At 40.6% G+C, this 22974-nt stretch overlaps 1 protein-coding gene across 3 annotated transcripts in view; it reads left to right on the forward strand.

Moving 5' to 3' along the window:
* Window positions 1-47: 47 nt before the first annotated feature.
* crebbpa (CREB binding lysine acetyltransferase a) overlaps window positions 48-22974 on the forward strand; it is a 49072-nt gene continuing 26145 nt past the window's right edge. The window contains exons 1-4 of one of the 3 annotated variants that reach the window (XM_086034248.1): window positions 48-1012; window positions 13593-14275; window positions 20138-20317; window positions 20978-21233. In XM_086034248.1, the coding sequence (XP_085890374.1) occupies window positions 925-1012; window positions 13593-14275; window positions 20138-20317; window positions 20978-21233 (1207 nt within the window). In that variant the 5' untranslated portion in view covers window positions 48-924. The remainder of the gene's footprint in view (window positions 1013-13592; window positions 14276-20137; window positions 20318-20977; window positions 21234-22974) is intronic. The other 2 variants (XM_086034247.1, XM_086034249.1) reach the window with 2 other exon arrangements.

Below are 22974 nucleotides of genomic sequence, written 5' to 3' on the forward strand. Positions count from 1 at the left end.
CCCGCGGACAAGCCGTGTAGTGTTTTCACGTAGGGCGTGATTGCGCGGCCCCTCCCCCTTCACAGCCGATCTGGAAAAGAAAAAAAACTTTTTTGTATCGAAGGAATCAACAGCCGCCATCTTGTTGTGGGTCGGAATAGGGATTTCGTTCCAACACTGGGTTTAACGTTGAAATCGGGCATGCTTGCCGCGGTATGACAGCATCCTCCCCCCGAAAATGAAATCTTAACATCGACTCGGAGACATTTTGTGCGGAAAAAAAGGGGAAATTGGATCGGTGGTCGTCGGACAGAAACGCTCGGTATATCCGATTTCCCCTTCAGAGTGCGGCGATTGAGCCTGTCGCCGTTCGGGAGCAGCATTGTTTATCGTTCGCAAGCTTGGATCGGACCGAGGCTTTCGAAGTGAATTGCAAAATCCCCCCCATTTTTGTGCAGCCGTGCATTTTTGTGGAGCTTCTGTCTTTTTTTGCATGAAGAAATTTGACGTCACGCAAAATGGGTACTTTGAACATTTAGAATTTACGACCTTTTCATCGGAATGCAGCGGTTCACCTGATTTTATTGGATCGACGTCTTTAAGTTCGATCTTTTCATGGGGAATTTTTTAATTGGGGTTATTTAATGCTAATAATGTGGGTGTTGGGTGTTGGATTATCATGGGGTGAATGGCGGTGGCGGAGCGGGGCGCTATTGCATCTCTTTTGAAGACACTGACTCGCATAGCACAGAGGAGCTAACTAACGCTAGCTGTTAACTTAGCTGATAGCTGGCGTCCACGCTAGCTGTTAGTCGGTTAGCTAACGTTAGCAGGCTGTCAACTCGCTAATGTGCTAGCCGGAAAGCTTTGGGCTTGAGCGACCAACTTGTCCGTCACACAAAAATTGTGCTTCTCGTCGAAACTGTCCATTGGGAGAAGATAACCATGGCTGAAAACCTGCTGGACGTCGGACCTCCGAGCTCGAAGCGGCCGAAACTGAATTCACCTGCACTGTCAGCGTCTGATGGACCAGGTAAAGGCCTCGCAAACGTTCCTGTTGAAATACCATGACCGTTATTAAGTGTTTGGAACGACTGCCTTTTGATCACACTGTCGGCACGCTTGCGGCTTGGGTTAAATGTTGACAGGCCGTGAATGTGTACTGGAATGCATGGTAGTAACGCGCACGCCTGGCGTTTACAGCATTAACGAATGAATACCTGTCGACAGTTTAATTGAAGATGTTTAGTATGAGTGCTGTTCGTGCATAACCACATGCAGTTGACACAGTTTAATGTCTCGTAGCTGTGAGCATTTCTCCTCTAGAAAAAAAACCGTATATGTATGTATGTATGTATATGTATATATGTATGTATGTATATATATATATATATATATGTATATATGTATGTATGTGTGTGTATGTATATATATATATAAATATATATATATATATTTTTTTTCCCAGAGGAGAAATGCTCACAGCTAAACTGTGTAAACTGCACAGTTTACACACACACACACATTTATAAGATATATATATTTATATATATATTTATATATATATTTAAAATGCCCATTATAGAAAGTCACTCTAAAATGTTGTAGGTTTTTGTTTATTTGAGAGAAATAGGCCTCTCGCATTTCTGTGTGTACAAAAGTCTTGAGTCTTTGAGTTAAGATCATGAAAAATGGAGGCCAAACAAAAGGTGTGTGTGTGTTTAGTAATTTCCAATGTAATTTAGAAGAATTCTGAATTGCTGAAAAATGATGACAACAGAGAATGTGGCATGGACTTTAATTAGTGTGCGAGTGTGTGCGTGCATGTGTGTGTGTATGTGTCTGTATGTTAGAGCTGCACAAAATATCGAAAAAATATAGATATTGCAATAATGGTTCATGCTATATACATATCACAAAGACATGCAATAATTTTCTTACGGAATTGTATGCTTTTATCTGAATTTGACCGGTCAGATGCAAACTTAAATGCACATCGCCACCCAAAAGTTGGACATTATCTAGGGGAATTACAATTAATTAGGAAGCGAGAATACACTGCGCTTGCTTATTTTGCCGGATGAAAAAAAATGACATCTTTCATTAGATAATAAAAATGTTAAATTCTTTAGGTACATATTAAATATCGCAGTATCATCTATCGCTATTGTCAACATCCATATCACATATTGCATGTTTTTCCATCCAATATCATGAAGCCCAACCATATGTATGTATATTAGGGGTGTGAACGATAATCGTTTTTTGATGCATCGTTCGTTTTATTAAAAAGATCATGCATCTATTCAAAGTTATTAATAATCAATGTTTAAAGTATAGATTAAAAACTAAAAAGATGGCAAGCGATTACGTGCGTTTGTACGTCAAACGTCTGTGTCAAGGCTTACGTGACAAGATGGCGGAACAAGCAAAACCTCACACGAGCGGCGCAATCCTCGTTTAAAGCATCGGTTTGGAGACATTTAGTTTCTTTATGAAGTCTGAGACAAGGATAAAAATATTTCGGGAACCCAACAAACATGACACGCTACCACTCAGAGTTGAGTGTGGCAAAAGCCGGACCCGTCGAAGATGACAAAGAACCGACCGGCTCTGCCAGCTGCTCTAGCAACTAACTCTTCCACCAAACTCCAAAAGAGCAAGAAAAATGACCAAATCCATTGCAGAGTACATTGCATCAGATTTGCGTCCTTAATCAGTTGTGGAACGAAGGGGCTTTCGCGGCATGATGCAGACAGTGACACTATGTCCACGATATAAAATTCCCGTCGCAAAGCACAATAACACCAGAACATGTAGATCACTTCTCTCACACAAAACCTAGAAACAAGAAAAACACTAGTGTACAGAGACAAGCATGGTAGCAATTAAAAAAAAGATATAAATAAATGAAAAATTGCATCAAAAATCGGAAGCCGAAAATCGGATCGAATCAGGGCTTGAGTGAATCTTAACATCCCTAATATATATATATATATATATATGTATGTATGTATATATGTATGTGTATACATATGTGTGTGTATACGTATAAATTTAAAAAACTAAAAAGATGTGCAAATGATTATGTGCATTTGTACGTCAGATGTCTGTGTCAAGGCTTACGTGACAAGATGGCGGAACAAACAAAACCTCACGAGTGGCGCAATCCTCGTTAAAGAATTGGTTTGGAGACATTTAGTTTCTTTATGAAGTGTGAGATGAGGATCAAAATATTTTGGGAACCTAAAACACATGACACACTACCACCCAGAGTTGAGTGCGGCGAAAGGCGGACCTGTCGGAGATGATAAACAACTGAATGCCTCTGCCAAGTGCTCTAGCAACTCTTCCACCAAACTCAGAAAGAGCAAGAAAAATTACCAACCTTAATTTAAAATGATCCAAATTCTTGCAATTTACACATTTGCAAACATTTGCTTTTACTTTGGAAAGCGTGATCAAGTGCGATTGGCTGGTGACCAATTGAGGGTGTACTGCACGCCCACTAGTGACGATAAGCGGTTGAAATATTTTTGCATTTTTTTCATGTTACAGACCTAACCAGGAACCGAATAATATTCTTTTGTGTATTATCTGCACTGACAATTTGAAAGCATTGGAAATAAACACGTTTTGATACGATGAATCCATTATTCATCGTTAGTTGCAGCTCTAATTCAGTGGCATTACAAATCGATTCCATATTGCACAGGTATGATGCAATGAGATTCTTGTTGAATGTAGACACTGTCATGTGTCACTGTCATGTGAAAACCACTTATCTCCATTTTTTTTTTTCCATTTTCTTATTTTTAAGTGAATGGTGTTTCCACATTACGGACCTCGCATTGTGAAAATGTTGAAAAAATTCAAAAATTGGACATAAGTGTTTTTCACCGGATGGCGACGGGATGCATTAGCTTGTCAGTACTGTAAATGCAGCATTTCCTGCAGAGAGATTAATCATAGACTAGAAAATGTGTATCATATCCCGAAAGCACTCATTCTCCACAACAATACAATACAATACAATACAACTTTATTTATATAGTGCATTTCATAACAGCTACAGCTGTAACAAAGCACTTCATCTATCCAAGTAGTTTCGGGTATTGTGACGGCTTGTGCGGTGTGTGTTGTGATCTCTGGTTGTAACACAAGATGGCACTGTTGATATGAAGATATCATTGAGATGAGAGAAGCGAAGAAACGGAGTTCTATAATGGCGACTGAAGTGAAACTTGCGTGAAGGGTTTGCTAACAAGCTACTGTTGTACTGTCGATAGCCTTTTGAGTAAATATAAATAATTTGGCAACACCCTGGCCTTGTAATTGGCATCCCGACACCACAGTGTGCGCATGCATGTGGAAGAGGGCATAAGAAAGTGAAGGTGCGTGTGCGCTGGTGTGGATGAGAGAGGATAGGGGCGAGTGAGAGAATATTAAGTGAAGTGTAAGAAGCGAGAGGAAAAAGTGTGCCAAATAGGGCTACCCTGATTAGTCCACTAATCACGACGACGTCGACGACCAAAATCGTCGACAATTAATTTTAATCGGCGACACATCGTTTATTTATATATTTATTTATTTGGCACATTATTTTTCTCTCGAGACTGCCACGTCTCGCCCTTCTCCCGCTGGCTGGTTTCCTATCTGCAACGCACTTGCGCAGTGGTTGTAATCCGGGTGATGTGAACAGAAGCACTGTGGGTAAAGTAGTGTAAGCCTTACACTGTAAGGGCTAATTCGTGTTGGCAACAGAGTCCCGAAAGTTACGGCGCATTTCACCAAATATACTCAATACAATGCAAACCTGCCTTTCATGGCAGCACGATGGGCATGCCCGATCATTTTTAAAAAAAGGAAGCAAGTTTGTGCTTATGCCTTATTTCCCAAAATGTCCATTGGCCTGATCCAGAGGTTTACCAGATGCTCTGTCATTTTATGGTCATCATTTGCAATTTGGAATAGTGGCAAATCAAGGTGGTGATGCCAATTGATGGCTATATTTAAAAAAAACAAAAAAAAAACATGAGGAGAAAGATGATTTACATTCAAAGGAGAGAAAGGGTAGAGAGGAACAGTATGGCAATTTAGAGCCGTTTGGAGGCCAGGACTAATTTTGAAAGCCATAGTGTCTACGTCAATCAAGTGATGGGGCTGGATGATATGGCCTAAAATTCCTGTCACGGTATAAATCGAATCCCTATACTGTCACTGTATAGAGAGATGCCAAGTGTTCAGATTTGTCTGTATTTTGTTACGGGCAATGCCATGTGTTCTGTTGTAACTAATACGTTTAAACAAGTTCTGGAGAGGATTGAGCAAGTACCGTATTTTCCGGACTATAAGCCGCAACTTTTTTCCTAGGTTTTGAGCCATGCGGTTTATAGTCCGGTGCGGCTATTCTGTGGATTTTTCTTCCACCTCTCGGGGCGCTCTAACAGGAATTACAGTACAATTCAATACAATACATTTGCTGGATGTGACTGCAGGTGGAGGAGTTCAACAGGCGAGGGCGCGATGCACTAGGTTATTGCATTAGGTGCATTATTATGTTTTCCGAGAGGTCCCTGAAGTGCACATGAATGCGATTGGCTCATGTTACTTTTGTTATTTCGATGTGAAATGCTATTGTTGATTTAGTACAGTTGGCAGCACGTCGTGTGTTAGATTGGCTGACTTTATTAACATAAAACAAGACAGGTGCATATGTAGAATGTAGAAGAACAGTAGATGGTGGAGTCTGGTGGATATTAGCTGACAAAGTGGAGCGGCAGCCGGCAGTGAAATGACCATAAGTACTGTTTATTTTCTCTTGGTTCTGTTTTAATCAGCATCGTTCTTGCAGTGTTAAAAGGCACTGTTAGGAAAGAATCTGCTCAGGTTGTACATTTGCAGTTCATAATCGTTCTGTAAATGCAGTAAATTTAAAAGTTTTCAACATAGATAGGTGTGGCTTGTATAATTTGTTTCGCAACATTTCCTAAAAATAGAGTGGGTGCGGCTTATACAGCGGTGCGGCTTATAGCCCAGAAAATACGGTCGGTGTTATGCGCATCACTTGTCAGTACAGCAAAGGCAAATTAATAAGCGCATAGAGAATAGTGTTGCACCAAGTACCTGCATTGTACCATGAATTTTAGTCGGGGAAAAAATGACACGCTACCATAATTCCCAATTACTGGTACTTCAGGGACAAAAAGATAAATAAATCTGCAAAAGCGCTCCAACTTTGTGTTTGACAGTGTGGCGCGTAGCATGTCCACCGTTGCACGGAAGGTGGAAACCCGTCTGTGATTCACATCAGCCAGTTAATCTTTCTCGTGTAAATAAATATTTGAGTCTGACTATTTGGCTTTTTAAAAAGGATTCTGTGTGCACATTTGAGGCAGCTTCTCTGATCGCCTCCATTCACTATAAGCGCTATACGTACCCACCCTGTGCATTTTGGCGACGGAATGCAGGCCTATCCAATTTAAAATTATTATTACTGTTGTTATAAAACAATACATACGGCCGGTTGAGTGTCCAACTATAAAGTGAACGCTGGCCAAAAACACTGAGACAGATTTATGGTGCATGTAAATCTGTTGGATTGCTTGTGCCATGTAACAGGTCAATACTTGTACGTGTATTATTGTAAAAGTGATGTTCTAAAACACAATCTGTATGCTGTATATTGTATCGACGGTAAAGCTGCGCACCTTCCAGAATGATTCGATTCAGTGGGGTACAGAAGAAGGACCTCTCGGTGTAGTCGCTGGGCGGAGGTGAGCGACGCCGCCGGGATTCCCGGCGGCGTCCCGCCTTTCCGCCCCGCACCCACTGCGGGGATCCGGGGACATCACCAGCAATCCACCCACCATGCTCAACCAAGGCAAGGCAGCTTTATTTATATAGCACATTTCATACACAAGGCAACTAAGTGTTCTTCACACAAGCAAAGACACGACAGCTACAAGCATTTATAAGCACAACAGTTAACAACATTCAAAAGCAAAGCAGAGAAAACAAAAATAGCTTGCAAAAATTACTAGAACGTACATGCAGCAACAATTGAAAACAAGGACTAGGACTAAGGATTTAGGACGAGAGTAATATGATCCGATCTCTTTGTTCTGGTAAAGTTGTGAGTGAACTCTTAATATAACTCATTTTTCTAGGGCTGTCCCGAACGATTATTTTTCTCCCGATTAATCTATCAACTATTTTTACGATTAGTCCAACAATTAAGTTTTTCGACTAATCTAGCGATTATTTTTGACTTGACGATTATTAATTCCAAAAAACACTTGTTTATTAAAGTAAAAAAAACTTTTGAAATTGAATGAACAGTCACATCTCTTTTAGGAAGGCGTCATGACGTGTGAACATGAATGAGATATTTATCAATACACAACGGTGAAACAATGTGTGCGTGCATGTGCAGCAGGCCAAGTAAAAGAATTAACAAAAAAAATAACACCAGTTTGCTTAAACCCTAAACAGATAAAGCAGTGCATACTTAAATATTATAACAATGAAAAAGCACACATTATATATTAATACAGTCACGGACTATGGTTAGCAGGCCAGTGTTTCCTCTAGGTTTTTTTTTAAAGCAGCGGGAGCAGGACATCATCCTAAATACGATCTGCATGCTGTGCTGTGCCCACAGAGATCTTTCTGGAGCAGATGTATAAACTGATGTTTATTTCTGTGTTATTGTTTATAGTAAAGCAGCGGAACCAACGTAACATTACCTACAAGCACCAAGCACTTTGACTGGAGTGAAATAGCTCCGCGAACGTTAGCTACATAATGCACAAAGTTGAAACACAACACGGCGTAACTTTGACTGCAACCCGCTGCTTCGAGAAATGAAACTTGACGATGCACGTTAATACGTCGGACGTAACAGCAATTTCAGTAAAACCGGGGGATATTAGTTCATTAGATAGATGGATTTACGATACTCCAGCTTTCTGCTTTCTCTCGTCTTCCAGTACTACTCCCGAGTGACGTCGCTTAAAGTGTTCGTTCATGGCTGATGTGCCATGATGTGTGGTACGCCAAATCAGCTTTACAGAGGTTGCAGACGACCAACTCACTCTACCTTTCTTTGAAGTATGTCCATACTTTGGACGTTTTTGTCCGCTTTTTTTGCGGGGACGCTGGTATCCGGCGCCTCCGCCATTCCTACTGTGCGCCCTTGTTTACAACTGACGCACTGCACGTGTTGACGTATTTATGTCATCGACCCTCGAGCGTAATCACGTGCCGACGTATTTTATGTCATCGATACTTGATGCCGACGGTATGTTATGCGTCCCGACGTATTTACGTCATCGGCCACATCGACTATGCCGACTAGTCGGGACAGCTCTACATTTTTCACAGATTGGGAAGAGTTTGTGCATTTTAGTAGTGTTAGCTTACCTGTCTGTATGTGTTTCTACAGCGTTTGTGTGCGAATATTCGTAATTTGAAGGAATATCACTCTATGCTAATTACCATTAGCATTTCAATGGGACATTACATTGATTTAAGTGTTAGTGGCTACCAATATTTTTAAAACTTTTTTTTGTTGTGTTTAGTTTTACAGTAAAATCCAACTGGGATGTCATTAAACAGCTTAAAGAACACCTAGGGACGGCAGAATCCGCTACACGCTTGCTATGCAAGCAACATGCTGCATTCAGGGTACTTTCACAATGTCAAGAACTTGTAATTGCGTTCCACCATTCTGCACGTTAATCATTTTTCTTCGACTATAACACTTTTAAGGTCGAGAGAGGCTAAAATGGAAATCATGATTAAATTTCGATTAATCGTCCAGCTTTACTGCCAACTACTCCAGCTATCAGAATGAGAAAAGGTGTTTAAACAGATTTCTGGCGAATAGTTCTGCCAATTTATTTCACCTGGTTTCTCCAAAACGCCGCAGAGCAATATCAATCGTTCTGGCTGGAGCAGGCACAAAATTAGCTGGAGGACAGTTGCCTCGCAATTTTGAACGCAGGAAAATCCCTGTGATAGTTAGATATCGTCGTTGTCCTGTGAAAAACCCTACCTCCAATTTTGGAAACTTTTTTAATCTTCACTTTAATGCGATGTCTGTAACGCGGAAACATGTTTCATGTAAAAATAAGAAAATGAAAAAAAATGGAGATAAGTGTTTTTCACATGACAGCGATGATATGTTAATCTTCAATGTTCAAACAATGTAAGTGTAGTGAACTAACACTGATTTTCAGTGAATGCATTACCAGTGACCAACATCTTCGGACTACTTTACCTTTTTAGTGGGCTCATTATTGTCATATATGTTCAATCATATTATACTTGCCTGATAGTGACTTGATTGCGATGCTGAGGGTGGAGAAATGGCAACACTGGGGCTATAGCAGGTCAAAGACAAGAAAATCCTATACTAATCCTATACCACGTATCTATCCGTAGGTGTTTAATCGGGTTAGTATGCACTATATAATCTTATTGCAAGAGTTGTACTCAGTCGTCTGGTTATTTATTTGAATGAAGTTACCGCACTCTCATTCCACGTGAGTATGCGCACTTCTTTGTTGGTTTAGCTGCCTCCTCATCATTGGTTTAGCTACTTCTTTGTGTTAGGAGTCGGCTGGGCGCTGTCTACAACACGCACAATACCAGGGTTGGGGTTTGCTTCCTAATTTTTTCTATCGAACATTTTATTGAAGTTATTTTCTTTTGATAACGTTCACTTTTCTAATGCGATACATATTGATATTTAATTATCACCCAGCCCTATTGTGTGATTTAAAAATTTTTTTTTTATCAATTTAATTTGGCTTAAGAGAACATATAACCCACTCATAGATAATTAAATTATAACATTTTTGCAATTAATTTGTAAATTAAACTGTCACAGAGCACTAAATTATGATGGGTAAAAAATCTTCAGTTTCTTTTTTATTATAAATGCCTGTACCACTGCGTGTTAGCTACTGTATATCAATTGTGAAATTCAAAACTGAAATTTCAATCATCATATTTGTAACATGGCAAGTGTAATAATGACAAATGTGCAAATTTGCATTGGAAATAAGTGAAATCGAACAAAAATAGCAATAGTGGCTCCTAGTGAGACTGCTGTACCCCTTCTCCTCGAGCTGCGTGTGGTGCTACCCAACCAAAACATTGCTTTGCATTTTTGGTTCACAGCCAAACAGCCTGCAGGCAAGCTTTCAGAGAGTGTGTATCTCTGTTCAGAAATGAATGCTGTGCCAGGCATCCATGTGTCTGCTGGTTTGGAAGGAGGGGCTGAGATGAATGAGTGAGCAAAAAGACTGATAGTCCCAGAAGCCTGAAATCAGGAAGACTGTTTATTTCGAGAAGTTGTTAGGGTAAGTGTCCTCATGAAATTTTGGACTCTTCTTAGACTATCGATAAACACAGCTAGTAGTGCCAGATAGGAGGGTCATTAAGAAATGTTCTGTTCGCGGTTTTATACTGTTAAGGCCTAGATAGACCAATCCGACTTTGGCCAACTGTGACAGACGCTTACTCCCTGTGGCGTCGGGCCGGTACGTTACGCTGGAAAAATACACCGCAACGACCGACAGTGACGACCATTAAAGTACCTTCTGCGCATGCGTGAGTTGTAATACCCTTCCATACCATCTGTGGCGGTAGTCACCATTTCTCATGGCTAGAAAACTCCAACCTGAAAGATGTTGGCCGAGGGGTGATTATAACAACGTAAACAATGCATTCGGCTCTATTCTTCGCTCACGATCAACTCCCACGCGAAGTAAACCATCACGTTCTTGACACGGTATTGTGAAATACTTACATTGTCAACCCTCGCTCTTGTACTTGTAAGAAGATTAAGGCAGCGGAAGCGTGCTCACCGTTTATCAGCATTTGTCACATCCTGTTGGTGCTCCAAGCACAGATTTGCTAGCTAACAGCCAATCAGAGTGACCAAATGTCATGACTGGCGACGCCGATTCAACAAACGTAAAAGCCACCTAGTCGCTTACAGACAGGTTACGACACTACGACGGTGGCCACTACACCAATCAGACGGCGCTTAAAGTCGCCACGACGCTTAACGACCTCCGACATCGGTTTGGTGTAAAAGGGCCTTTACAGTGCAATGCTAGGTTCAGACCAAACATGAAACATCACATCGCCCCGCATGTCTCACGTGCGCTTGCGCTTGAGATAGGACAACTTCCCCGCTCGCAATCTTCCAAGCCTGCTGCTTTTTGATTATTTGGGTAGGGCTCTTCCGATCCGATCACGTGATCTGAAATCAGGGCCGATCACGTGATTTTCAGCTGATCCGGTATCGGGTGAGAAAGATAGTTTTTTATTATTTTCTGAACATTTAAAAGGTCACAAAGCTACTAAATAATCCAAATGCGCAAATATATTGCCAATATGCCACACACACACAGACATGTCACTCTCCTCCTCTGCAGACAGCGCATGTCACTTTTCCTTCGCTGCGGATAGCAGTGATGGAGCATTGAGTTTGTCTTCATAGCTTGTTTGAAGTGAGAGGCAAACCAAAAGGATACTCCTTAAATAAGTCCACCTTGCCTGATATAAAGAATTAAGCCAGCTAAACGGCATCGAGTTGAGAAAGCTGAGAAGCGTAAGTTAAGTTAGCAATTGTGACACGCCCAAATGACGTAACTTCAAATAGATGTTTAACGACTGTAAATTATTTACTGACAATCAAGCCTGTTCTCCATTGGTTGCATTTAACTAGGTTATAAATCAATAGCGTGGAAGTCACGCATGTACGCAGTTGCATGGGCCACTCATTTTAGCCTGCACTAGCCTTTAAATAACGATATAAATGTATTGTTTACCATTTAATCAAATGTGTCAAACTGAGAAATCCGTCATTCTATGGTAATGCTTATAAGGTCAATTCAACCAAATTGGTGCCATTTGCATGTCCAGGCAATAACATGAAAATACATTCTTACAAAGCGTCCAGCACATCGATATGTATTATGTTTAAAGTTAGCATTCAATTAGTGTAAATGTCATGGCTAAAACCCACTGAGTTTCAGCACAAAAAACTGACATGATAAAACAAGTTTTGAGATGAAGCGATGCACATTGAGTTGTTCAATATGTGTATCACAAAATTTTGTACTTAAAAAAAAATCAAACTTTGAGTTTATTTTGAGTATTACAAAAATTGTGGAATGGTGCATAAAATATAAATATAACAACACTTAACATACACATTGATGTATGTATATTTCTATATTCAGAAAAATCGGATGCACACTTTTTTTTCTTAATGCATTGACGTATCAGATCGGGACTCGAATCGGTATCGGATCGGGGTATCGGCAGATCACAGATCTCAAAATCAAAGGATTCGGACTCGAACCTGAAAAAACGTGATCGGAACAACCCTACCTCTCGGTGCCCATAGATTGCAACGTAGGGCTGGGTGATATGGTTAAAAAGTGTATCACGATATAAGCATTAGAGGATTGGCTATTCATTTTGAAGTCCTGTGTTGAATTGAGAGACCTGGGATGAGCGTGATACGTGCTGTGCTGTTTCTACCCCTAGGTGACCGTAATGGCTAAGGCTTGGAGTTCAATGCGGCCATGACGTTATTGTTTGGTAAAAAAAGAAACGGAAATCGAGACGTACTGACTAAGGGGCTTCGTTTTGATCGGTTGCTAAATATACACTGCCCTTTCCTAAATTTGTTGTGTTGTGTTGTCCTACAATGCTGCTCGTTACACCTTTTAAATTGCCCCTCGGGGACAAATAGTGTTTTGATTGATTGATTGATTGGAAAGGAAGCACCTTTTCATCACTCCCTGACCCGATGGCTCGTACCACTAAGTTTTCATTTTTTTCCGGAGAGCTTGTGTGACATGCTCAAAATGGAGATGCTGATTGGACAAAGAGGATGTTTGTCACACGAACTGAATTTATGCATTGAAAGTTTGAGTTTTTACCTGTCAAAATGAAAATGTGAAAAGTCAAGCGAACTGAATCTGTGTGGAAAAGAGTTATATTTGTAAAATTGAATGTGAAAAATATACAGATTTGAATTTTCAGTGAGGAATTCAAATTCTACAATTCAGATTCAGTTTTTCGAAGTAAAGATTCAAATTAAACTACGCAAATTCAATTTATGTAATTCAGATTCAGTTTTTCAATGCACCTATTCAAGTTGAGTAATTCAAATATAAATGATACAGATTCAGTTTCTAGTGGCACATATTTCAACCCATAAGTTTTTTTTGCTTGTGTGAAGCACATTGAGTTGCCTTGTGTATGAAATGAGCTACATAAATAAAACTGCCTTGTCTTGCCTTGCCTATAAATACTCCACATTTTTATCGTCTACTTTAGGTGTGGTGATTATTAGTATCGAGTAGGAGATTTACATTTATAATGTATTGTACTTTGAATAAATTACCCGTTCTCCACTCGTGCAATTGTTTTCCAATCCTAGATTGAAACAGTTGCAAAATACACAGATTTTGAAGAATTTTACATTGATAGGTTGGAATTTAAGAATGTATTTTTCTTATTGAACTGTACAACTAAATAACAGATAATTCTAATAAAGTTTTTGTCTATTTTTATTCAAGATCTTGGATCACTGTCGTGGGACGATTTAGAGAACGACCTTCCAGATGAGTTAATTCCCAATGGTGGCCTAATGGGTGGAATGCCTACAAATGGAGGGACAGCACCTGGTTCTGGTGGGCCTGGCGGTACTGTGGTCCCAGATGCCGCCGCGAAACACAAGCAGCTCTCGGAGCTTCTACGAGCTACTAGCACCTCCACGATGACCGGTGTAGGGCTGAGCTCCGGCAGCCCTCAACCTGGAAGCATGGGCCCTCAGCTTGGCACACCTTTGGGTAAGAGCCCCCTAGGCCAAGGCTCACCCAACAATCACCCATCACCTCAAGCCCAGAAAGCAGGAACACCAACAGGAGTAGCAGGGCAGAACAACAACAATGCTTCAACAATGAGTCTGAACAACACAGGCTTCAATCAGGCCTTGATGAATAATAGCCAGGGTCATTCTGGGCTGTTGGCGCAGAGTGGGCAGCCCCAGCCTGGGCAGGTCATGAACGGGGGACTCGGGCCTGGTGCTGGAAGAGGGCGAGGAGCAGCGGTGGTTGGCATGCAGTACCAGGGGCAATCGATGCAAGGAGCTGCATCGGGAGCAAGCAGTGCTTTGGCAGACACTCTCAACCAGGGAGGACAGCAGATGGGTGCACATGCTACGCTCAGTGCAGCACAGCAAGCAGGCAACATTAACAAGGTAAGTTGAAGTTGTGCTCCTACCTACTTCATAAGCATTTGAATGGCTTTCTGGGAGTGTTAATACATTTTCTATAGAAATCATCCAGTGTTGACATTGACCTAGCTTTTATTTCACACACACAAAAGCTTTAACGCTCGACAACGTAGTGTGTTGTGGTCATGTAACTCGTTTCGCAAGGCAAGAAATAACATTTTTTCTTTGAGGAGCAGTTTTTGTAATCAATCATTTCATCTGAGGAGTGACTTTCTCTTTTTGACTCGCTTTTGTTTTTGGGTTTTTGCAGGTTAATGCCAGGGACCTGAAACAAGGGTTTTACTAAACGAAAAAATCATGGCAATATAACGGGGAAGTTTAATGTAGGGCTGCAGCTAGTATTGCACCAAGTAGCACTACCAGTACCGTATTGTGAATTGTAGAGGGCAAAAATAACATGACACCATTATTTCCAAATACCAGTACTTGGGAGTGGAGGGGGGAAATGCAGTGAAAGTGCTCCATCTCTGCGTCTGGGGGCTGGCGCGCAGCACCTTCAACCATCGCACAGAAGGCGAAGTCAGTCTGTGACACGCATCAGGTTAAATCGTTCCAGTATACATAAATAATAAATAAATGTCTGGATGTCTACTTTGCCACGTTCACGGCTAACTTAACAAGCACAGTTACTCTTTTATGAAGGACTGTGTTCACATTTTGAGCCGGTTTCCTCGATTGCCTTCATCCACAATAGCATGGCGCAACCCACTTAGTGCATTTTGGCAACAGAGACTGCGTGCTTTTCCATTTCATCCTTTGTTATATATGTAGTAATGAATACTGTTTGGTACTGTTCTAAGACACAGTATTTACTAGGGGTGTAACGGTACGCTAAATCACCAGAGCACATGACCCTTTTTTGCCCGTCCGGCCGCGACCCTTGACCTGGGTACCCTTCTGGCCGCGACCCCCCCGGCCATATCATAAACATTGTCGGCCGCCGCCATGTTCCGACCCCCGCCAAAACCTGGCTGCTCTCCTGCGGAGTGTGATGGGTACGTGACACTAGAAAATAAAGCTGTCGTTTGTGTGCATGATAATGCACCTAACATATGGCGAATGAGACCCTGCTGGACTGGGAGTCGGTACCATTACTCATTACATTATTCATAATAAATGCCATGCATTGCATTGGCAAATGTATCAGAAATATATTTTTCTTTCAATTGTTCACTTTAATTCAGTCAGTTGTTGTTACATCAATATAATTAATTAAAAAACAAAAACATTTGCATTTTAAACTTTAAATTCCATATGTATTAATTTCAAGTTTTCCTGCTTATAGACTAGTCGACTAGTCGCGAATAAAATTTGAGACCAGTCGGCGGGCAAATTAGTCAAAATTCCCATCCCTAGACTTCACACCGCAGGCAAATGCAACACAGATCAGATTTTTTTTGCCCATATGTGACCTGTATCAGATTTATTTTTGAGAGTCTGAACGCCTCAATTCCGAGTTTTTTCAAATGCGTCCTGGGTCGCTTTCATATGTGGCCCTAGATCGGATACGTATCCGATCTTTTCCAACGCGTTCGTGGTCTGAACGGCCAGGTCGCAGATATCCGATATTGACGTCATCCGGAGCCCAAAATGTGCTCTGCGCAAGCAGAGGGAAACTGCTGCCAGCAGGGGATCAAATCTACAAAGTTGTTTTGAGTAACACTATTCACTTTATATTTTAGTTTAATTTAATCCCACTTGAAAAATTAAGCATAAAGTGGACATTCATGGCGATCGTAGTAATTCAGCCACGGCTCAGATAGATTCATTTTTTACGCACGGTTAAGACGTGACGTCATCGTTAGTGATGTCTCCATGAAATGAGATATTAAAGCCTCGCCTCACAATTTCCCCCAAATACTGTATTATAAACGCTTACACAATTTTTTTATTTTATATTTTTATAGCCTTACTCACGTACTTACCCAGCTGCATGTACTGTACTTACTTCCATTGCGAGCCCTGGGGTTGGTTTTGTCATATTGTATAATTATTTGGGTCCAACAGATGACAAGTCTGCAAGCATTCAACAAGTTACTTATTTTCCACACTTCCCGTCCTTCACACTTGCCGGCCTTCAAAATGTAAATCATAGTTCGGTTCGGTTTCTTCGGTTCGGTATAATTTCGGTCAGAAAAAAAAACAGATTTAAAAAAAAAAAAAAAAAATTATTTTGAGAAGATGAAAAGTAGATGGTACATTTTTTTGAAAAAATAAATAAAAGCGAACCAATCGGGTGATATTTCAAGAAATTACACCAGAATAAAAAAATACACTAACAATAAAGATCTCTTAATTTAGTAAATTATTAAGACACTGAAATCTTTAAACACTCAGCAGCAAAAGCCTATGACACACCTAAGACAAGTTGTCATTACAGTACATGTATACACTTTTTGTGATTAAAAAAAAATACATACAATAACAGTTACAATTATTGCTAACTATATTAAAACTCGTTTTTATAATGAAAAAAATACAATAACTTTAAAAAGTCTTTATGAAATTATATACACTTTTTATTCATTGAAATCTTTGAATGTTCAACAGCATATTGCAACGAATTGGGTTATCTGTGTTGTGGTCGAATTTGTGTGTTGCCGAGTTGTGATGTTTCCGAGGTTCATGAATGCATTGTACGGCAAGCGAGTGGCGCAGCGGCGAAAGAAGAGCGCGAGCTGTTGTACTTGGATTCATAAAAACGTGATAATTAAACTACGTCTGACGGCGTGTTTCTGGAAGACGCTACAATATGATAAATCTTGCTATTTGGGATAAAAAGACTGCTTGATTCCTCGTCTAAGAAACATTCACAGTCGGATGATGCCGTGCACGTTAGATGTCCTAGCTGCAACATAGTGGCCGATTTCATGTAGCAATGTCGGCACACAACTTACGGACTTATCCACGCACCTTTCCCCACCGGCGATGGGGAACAGGAAAGCCAGAATAATGTTCCCAAACAGGAGACCACAATGTATGCGGGGACCTTCGAGCTCTGGCTCTTTTTTGGCTCTCTCTTTTGCGCCACCACCCTCCTCTCCCACGAGCAGCAGTCAATAGCGTCCATGCGTAAGCTCGCTCTAATAAGTGGACCGAACCGAACATGCCGTACCGAAACGTATTAATGCACCCACGTGTACCGTTACACCTCTAGTATTTACAGTATATGGCCGGTTGGGTGTTGAATTATCAAGAGATTACAAGCTCAAACCCTGGAAAGGTATTTATTGTTTGTCAAGCGAAAGTGGGTGCATAACGCCTGGAAAACCCGTGCCATGTAACAGGCAGATGCTTGTAATTGAATTTTTCTATAATCAGTTGTAATACACTCAACCTTTGTGGTTTAAATGGAGAGGATCATAACGGGAGAAAACTTTGACGTCACTCGCGATTGGCATGAGACAGGGAACAGCGGAACATTCCGGGTCTTACATGAATCCTTTTTGGGTGGTGGCTGTGTCAGGCCACCATGAGCCATGTTGTGGTGACCCTGCCAGAACTGCCACTGGCCCTGTATATTCATGATATAATACGACAAGTTTCAATGATTTAATATTCGGCGTTTTTGTACTGTAGTAAGGCCTCTTCATACTCCCGCGTGCACATGCACGTACCACCTTAGCCAGCACCTTCCTGATTGATTTCGCAATACAATTAAATGCATCGTCTAGTCATCTTGGTCCCTTTGTTGTCAGGCACGATATCCATTGTTGTCGCTGTCACTTTGTACGTTGCTTGGCAATAAAAACGCCGGCCAGAATCGGCTATAAAAGTCAGAGGAAATTCCACCCTGTGGTTTCCCAGCTAATATCAGCCGTAGCGACATCCTCTGACTTGGAGTGAAACTGCAACACATTTTCAAAACATTGCGTGTGGGTTGAGCGCGACTACAAAGGCAAACTGTGTGCGGCGGTGACGTTCGTCACCCGCGGGAGTATAAGGAAGCCTTTAAGAAAATATTATTTCGGTGTAGTTACTTTTTTTTTTTTTGTGTGTGCATATTTTTGGCGAGCAAAAAAAAAAGGTTCCCGCACAGTAAGACAATCAATGATGATTGATCAATATAGGTTGATCAAACTCAAAATATTGACTAATGAGTATTTAAAAAGCAAGAACGTGTGTGTATACTGGCACACTTATCTTCAGTGGTGTGCACTGCTATCTATAACTCCACATTTACATCGTTCATTTGTACAGTACACACATCGTTGTTATAGTATAGACAGCATAGTATATGCATGGGACATGTGCTGATGGAGGGTGAAAGTAGTAATCATGAAGCTACAAAAAGTTTGTATCGGAGCAAGTTCGCTCTTACCTCTTGTCTTTTTCTGGGCGCTCAGGAGACAAGTTTTTCCGCTGCTTTCAGCCTGTCCAGAGGGGAAATTCCTCATTTAGAGTCAGGATCATTGTCGCAAAACCAATCCAAGTCCCTATCTTTTGCAGCCGTGGTTGAAAATCACGATGAGGTATTCGGACACTTGCCGCTTCGTTCCCCTAGATGCCGCTTGGCCTATTATCCGATGACAAAGGGAGGCTCAGGAGGTGGTTACTGTAGGGTACACGCATGCTCTCAGTGTCATTGTTATTTTGATCAACTGATGACGACTTTGTAGTTTTTAACTCTGAAGAGAGTGTCTTTGAGTGTCAGCTGACTATATTTCTGCATTTTTTGATCGCTCTGCATAGCCTACTTCCTCTTAACTTAGTCTTTGCTAGGCCGCGTGGTCTTATTCTACTCTATAAACTGTACTGTTTATGCTCTGATCCAAGGCACTGTTGACATCTGCTGGCAAGGATACCTCATTACAATCCTTTCCAAGCTTGATTCTTGGTGGGGAATTGAATGAGGTTGTACTGCGTCCACTGCATTAAAAAAACGGAATATTTGAGTAACCCATAGATGGCACTAAACGGTTGGATTATTAGAAAAAAAAAAAAAATTAACACAAGGTTGCGAATGAAAGAATTAAAGAGAAAGTCAAGTCAAAAATGTCTTTTCAATAATATGTTCTATGTGCCCTCACTAGTCTAAACACGATTGTCATTAAAATTGTCTTGGTGGAATAAGAATTAGTTAGATTAATCCACCCGCTTTCATCCATCAAAGCGAACCGCCATTTTGTCATTCTACTGCCACCTGCTGTTCGCAAGCCCTGACTTTGGCAATGCGGACTGAAGACTCTTTGATGTCAATTTTTGTTGGCAGCAGGTGGCAGTACAATGTTGAAATAGCTGTGCGCTTCATTGATGAGAATGTCTGGATTAATCTGATTAATTTTTATCCCACGAAGGGAATATTAATCAGAATACCACAACTAGACTATTTTGAAAAGAACATTTTTCACTTGACTTCCAGTTTTTCTTTTTCTTTAAACCACATTATACTCAAATGTAGCCAGCAGCCAGGGGCAGAATATTTAAGCCTCCCATTTCAACCAAATGGCTTCGTTTCCCCCTCCTACTTCCTGCGTGCAGGTGATGTAATCACTTTGTACTATATAAACAGTTATTCGCAGTTTTAATTTCAATGTCTTTCTATGAGGTGCAAAATAGGAACTTTGACTTGCAAATTGCGATGCAAATATGCTGATTTTTATTTATTTATTTTTTCAATTTGTTTTATTTTTTTCTTGCACCGGGATGCTTTTGGAAAATTCAGCATGAGTGCAAGTCCTGCCCGCCAATAATGCTGAGCTATTGTGCTGCCAATGCATCCATCGTAGTTTTAAGATTTTGAAGGGTTAACCACATTCTTGGTGTTTGTGAAGCTATTGCTGCAAAATTAGTCATATGAATGTCTCATCTTGCATGTCTTTTCAGATGGGCCTGTGTAGCAACGGGGGTCCGTTTGTGACTCAGACCTATGGACAAAGTGCTGCAGGCCCTGGCCAGCAGCTCAACCCTCAGCAGCAGCTCCAGAACAAGTCCGCCCTTGCCAACAATCTACCACCTTTCCCGAATGAACTCAAGGGTGCAGCTGTCAACAGTGTGCCAAACATGGTTTGTGCCTGTCACATATTGCGCCATAACTTTTCTATAAACAAGGAGTGGGAGAAATAATTGATTGTTAGCTGCATTGCGATGTAGGAATAAACTATTTGAAATCAATTAATACATTTAATTTAATCTTATGAAATTGACTGTGCTGTAGTTTATATATTGAAAAGTATTTTACATTGTGTTCCAAATTATTAAGCATATCGCTGGTCACAATTTGGCAAATGTGATGATTTTTTTTCACAAATTTATACTAATGCTTAGTCCCTATGTGTGCTGGGGACGAACAGATACTAAGGGCACTGTTGACTTTTGGGTGTGCCAAAAATAGGATGAAAATTCATCTTCAATATAATTATATTCAAATGGATTATTCGAATTAACTCTTAATTCATGCAGTAAAGTTACTTTTAAAATCCAGTAATCAGTAAACAGCAGTTACTTTTCCAATGTGGCTTTTGCAACACTGTGTCTAAGTCCATCAACAGCATTATGTTGTCACGCAAACCCCAAAGCAGCTGAACTACAATATATAACTGCATTTATCTCAAGTTTGGACTTGGTGTCTGCACTTTTTTTTTGAAACTACATCAATATATTAAAGACTTAATTTCAATCATTCACATCTCTGTTATGTGTACCTTGTCGTTTTCACCGATGCAGCAGCCACAGCAACAGGCAGCCATGTTGCCACTGGCCGGCGGTGGAGGTGTGGCAGTGCCTTCAGCAGGCCCGACAGCCGACCCAGAGAAGCGCAAGTTGATCCAGCAGCAGCTGGTCCTGCTACTGCATGCACACAAGTGCCAGCGAAGGGAGCAGGCCAATGGGGAGGTGCGGGCCTGTGCCCTACCTCACTGTCGCACCATGAAGAACGTCCTCAATCACATGACCCACTGCCAAGCTGGGAAGTCATGCCAGGGTACGTTTGGAGTATTTAGGATTGGCGATGTATATTATTAAGCAGTTTTCATTAAATTACATATGGTAATCAGGGGTGCACATAAGCAGTGCACATACAATGCAATACAGTGGTACCTCTACTTACGAAATTAATTGGTTCTGGAAGCAATTTAAGTAGAAAATTTTGTAAGTAGAGACGTGTTTTCCATATAAATGGCCTAATCCGTTCCAAGCCCCTCAATATTCAGTCATAAATGTATTATAAAGCATGAAAACATGTGACAAATACATGTTACAATTAGATTATTGCACAATAAATGAGAGTTGTACATAATGTAAAAAAACAAAGAATAGAGTAAGGAATAAAAATGATGGCCGTTTACCTTTTAATTGCTGTCCTCATCGCGTTTTGCCCTCTTTGGTTCATGTTCTCTCTCAGAAGTGGTTTTTGCCTGGTGTTTTGGAAAGAACTGATTTAATAACGTGGCGACTGTCGATACATTACGGTCATAGTCTTTGGCGAGATCAACCAAACGCATCCCCCTTTCATACTTTTTTGTCTATTGTCTCTTGCTTTGTTTGTATGGACATGTTTCTTCTTTTTTTCTTTTCACTTTTCATTTATAAACTGATTAATATAGCAGACAGAAACATAATTCCAAAAGAATTAAAGTGCATAGACATGTGGCCCACACAAGACGAATTTATTATTATTTACTGTTTCAATCGATGATGTAAAAATAATGTTAGTGCAAGAGAAGCACCATTTTAATAAAAAAAAAAAAAAGAGTGTTAATTACCATACTCTATTCTATTACAAAGATGTCAATATCGTCATTGTCTACAAACCATATCATATCACGTTCGACTGGTTCCACTGGCCGTGCGCGTCGCCTATATATCACTGCCGTTACTTATCAGAATATAGCAGATGTCCTAAAAGGAGCTGTCACCGAATGGGAACTTCCGAGGCCAAATCACGGAGTCGCTGTTGTGACCGACAACGCTTGCAACATGGATGTGGCGATACGTGAGGCTGGCTTTGAGCCACTAATTAAGTGCTTATCGCGCAGGCAATGAACGCAACGCTAATGCAGCTGGTCCAAAGTTGGCAGCGTATCATGTTTGGACCTGTCAAGCGTATATTTTTTTTTTCACTGATGCGCAACAGCAGCAGCACTTTTGACGTCCAAGTAAAGACAGCTCGAGCTGCCCGTGCACAAACTAATTATGGACGTAATCACGCGCTAGAACAACTCTTTGGACATGATGGCTCGCGATCTAGAGCAGCGGGGTGCCGTATCTGCAGTTCTGAGGAGCCCAGAACTACGACGAGTTGCAGAAATCTTGACACAGACGCAGTGACATTCCTCTTGTTGAAGATCGACTGAGAAACAAGTTGAACCCTACAATACAATAAAATTTTAGCGCATTTCATAACAGCTAGAGCTATAACAAAGCACTTTAAAAACAATACAATACATAAAAAAAACAATAAGAGGCAGCGATACATCTATTAATAAATATATCAATAAATATTAACAAATATATAAAATATAAATAAATAAAGCCAATAAATTAACATAAAACACTATATACAATTGAGTTACTGCCCCACGAGCACAGTTGGATTTTGTAGTATTGAAGTATTCAGTAAGAGGAAAGATCTCAGCTTTAGCTGTTATTGCAGCAATATTTGAGAGCATGTAACGAAAGTGACTCCTGTTTGCATTTGCACTTTAGAGCTATATGATGAATTT

Source organism: Filicampus tigris, chromosome 6 (assembly GCF_054856515.1).
Source record: "Filicampus tigris isolate MCC_2025a chromosome 6, RoL_Ftig_1.0, whole genome shotgun sequence".
In the NCBI taxonomy this organism is placed as follows: domain Eukaryota; kingdom Metazoa; phylum Chordata; class Actinopteri; order Syngnathiformes; family Syngnathidae; genus Filicampus; species Filicampus tigris.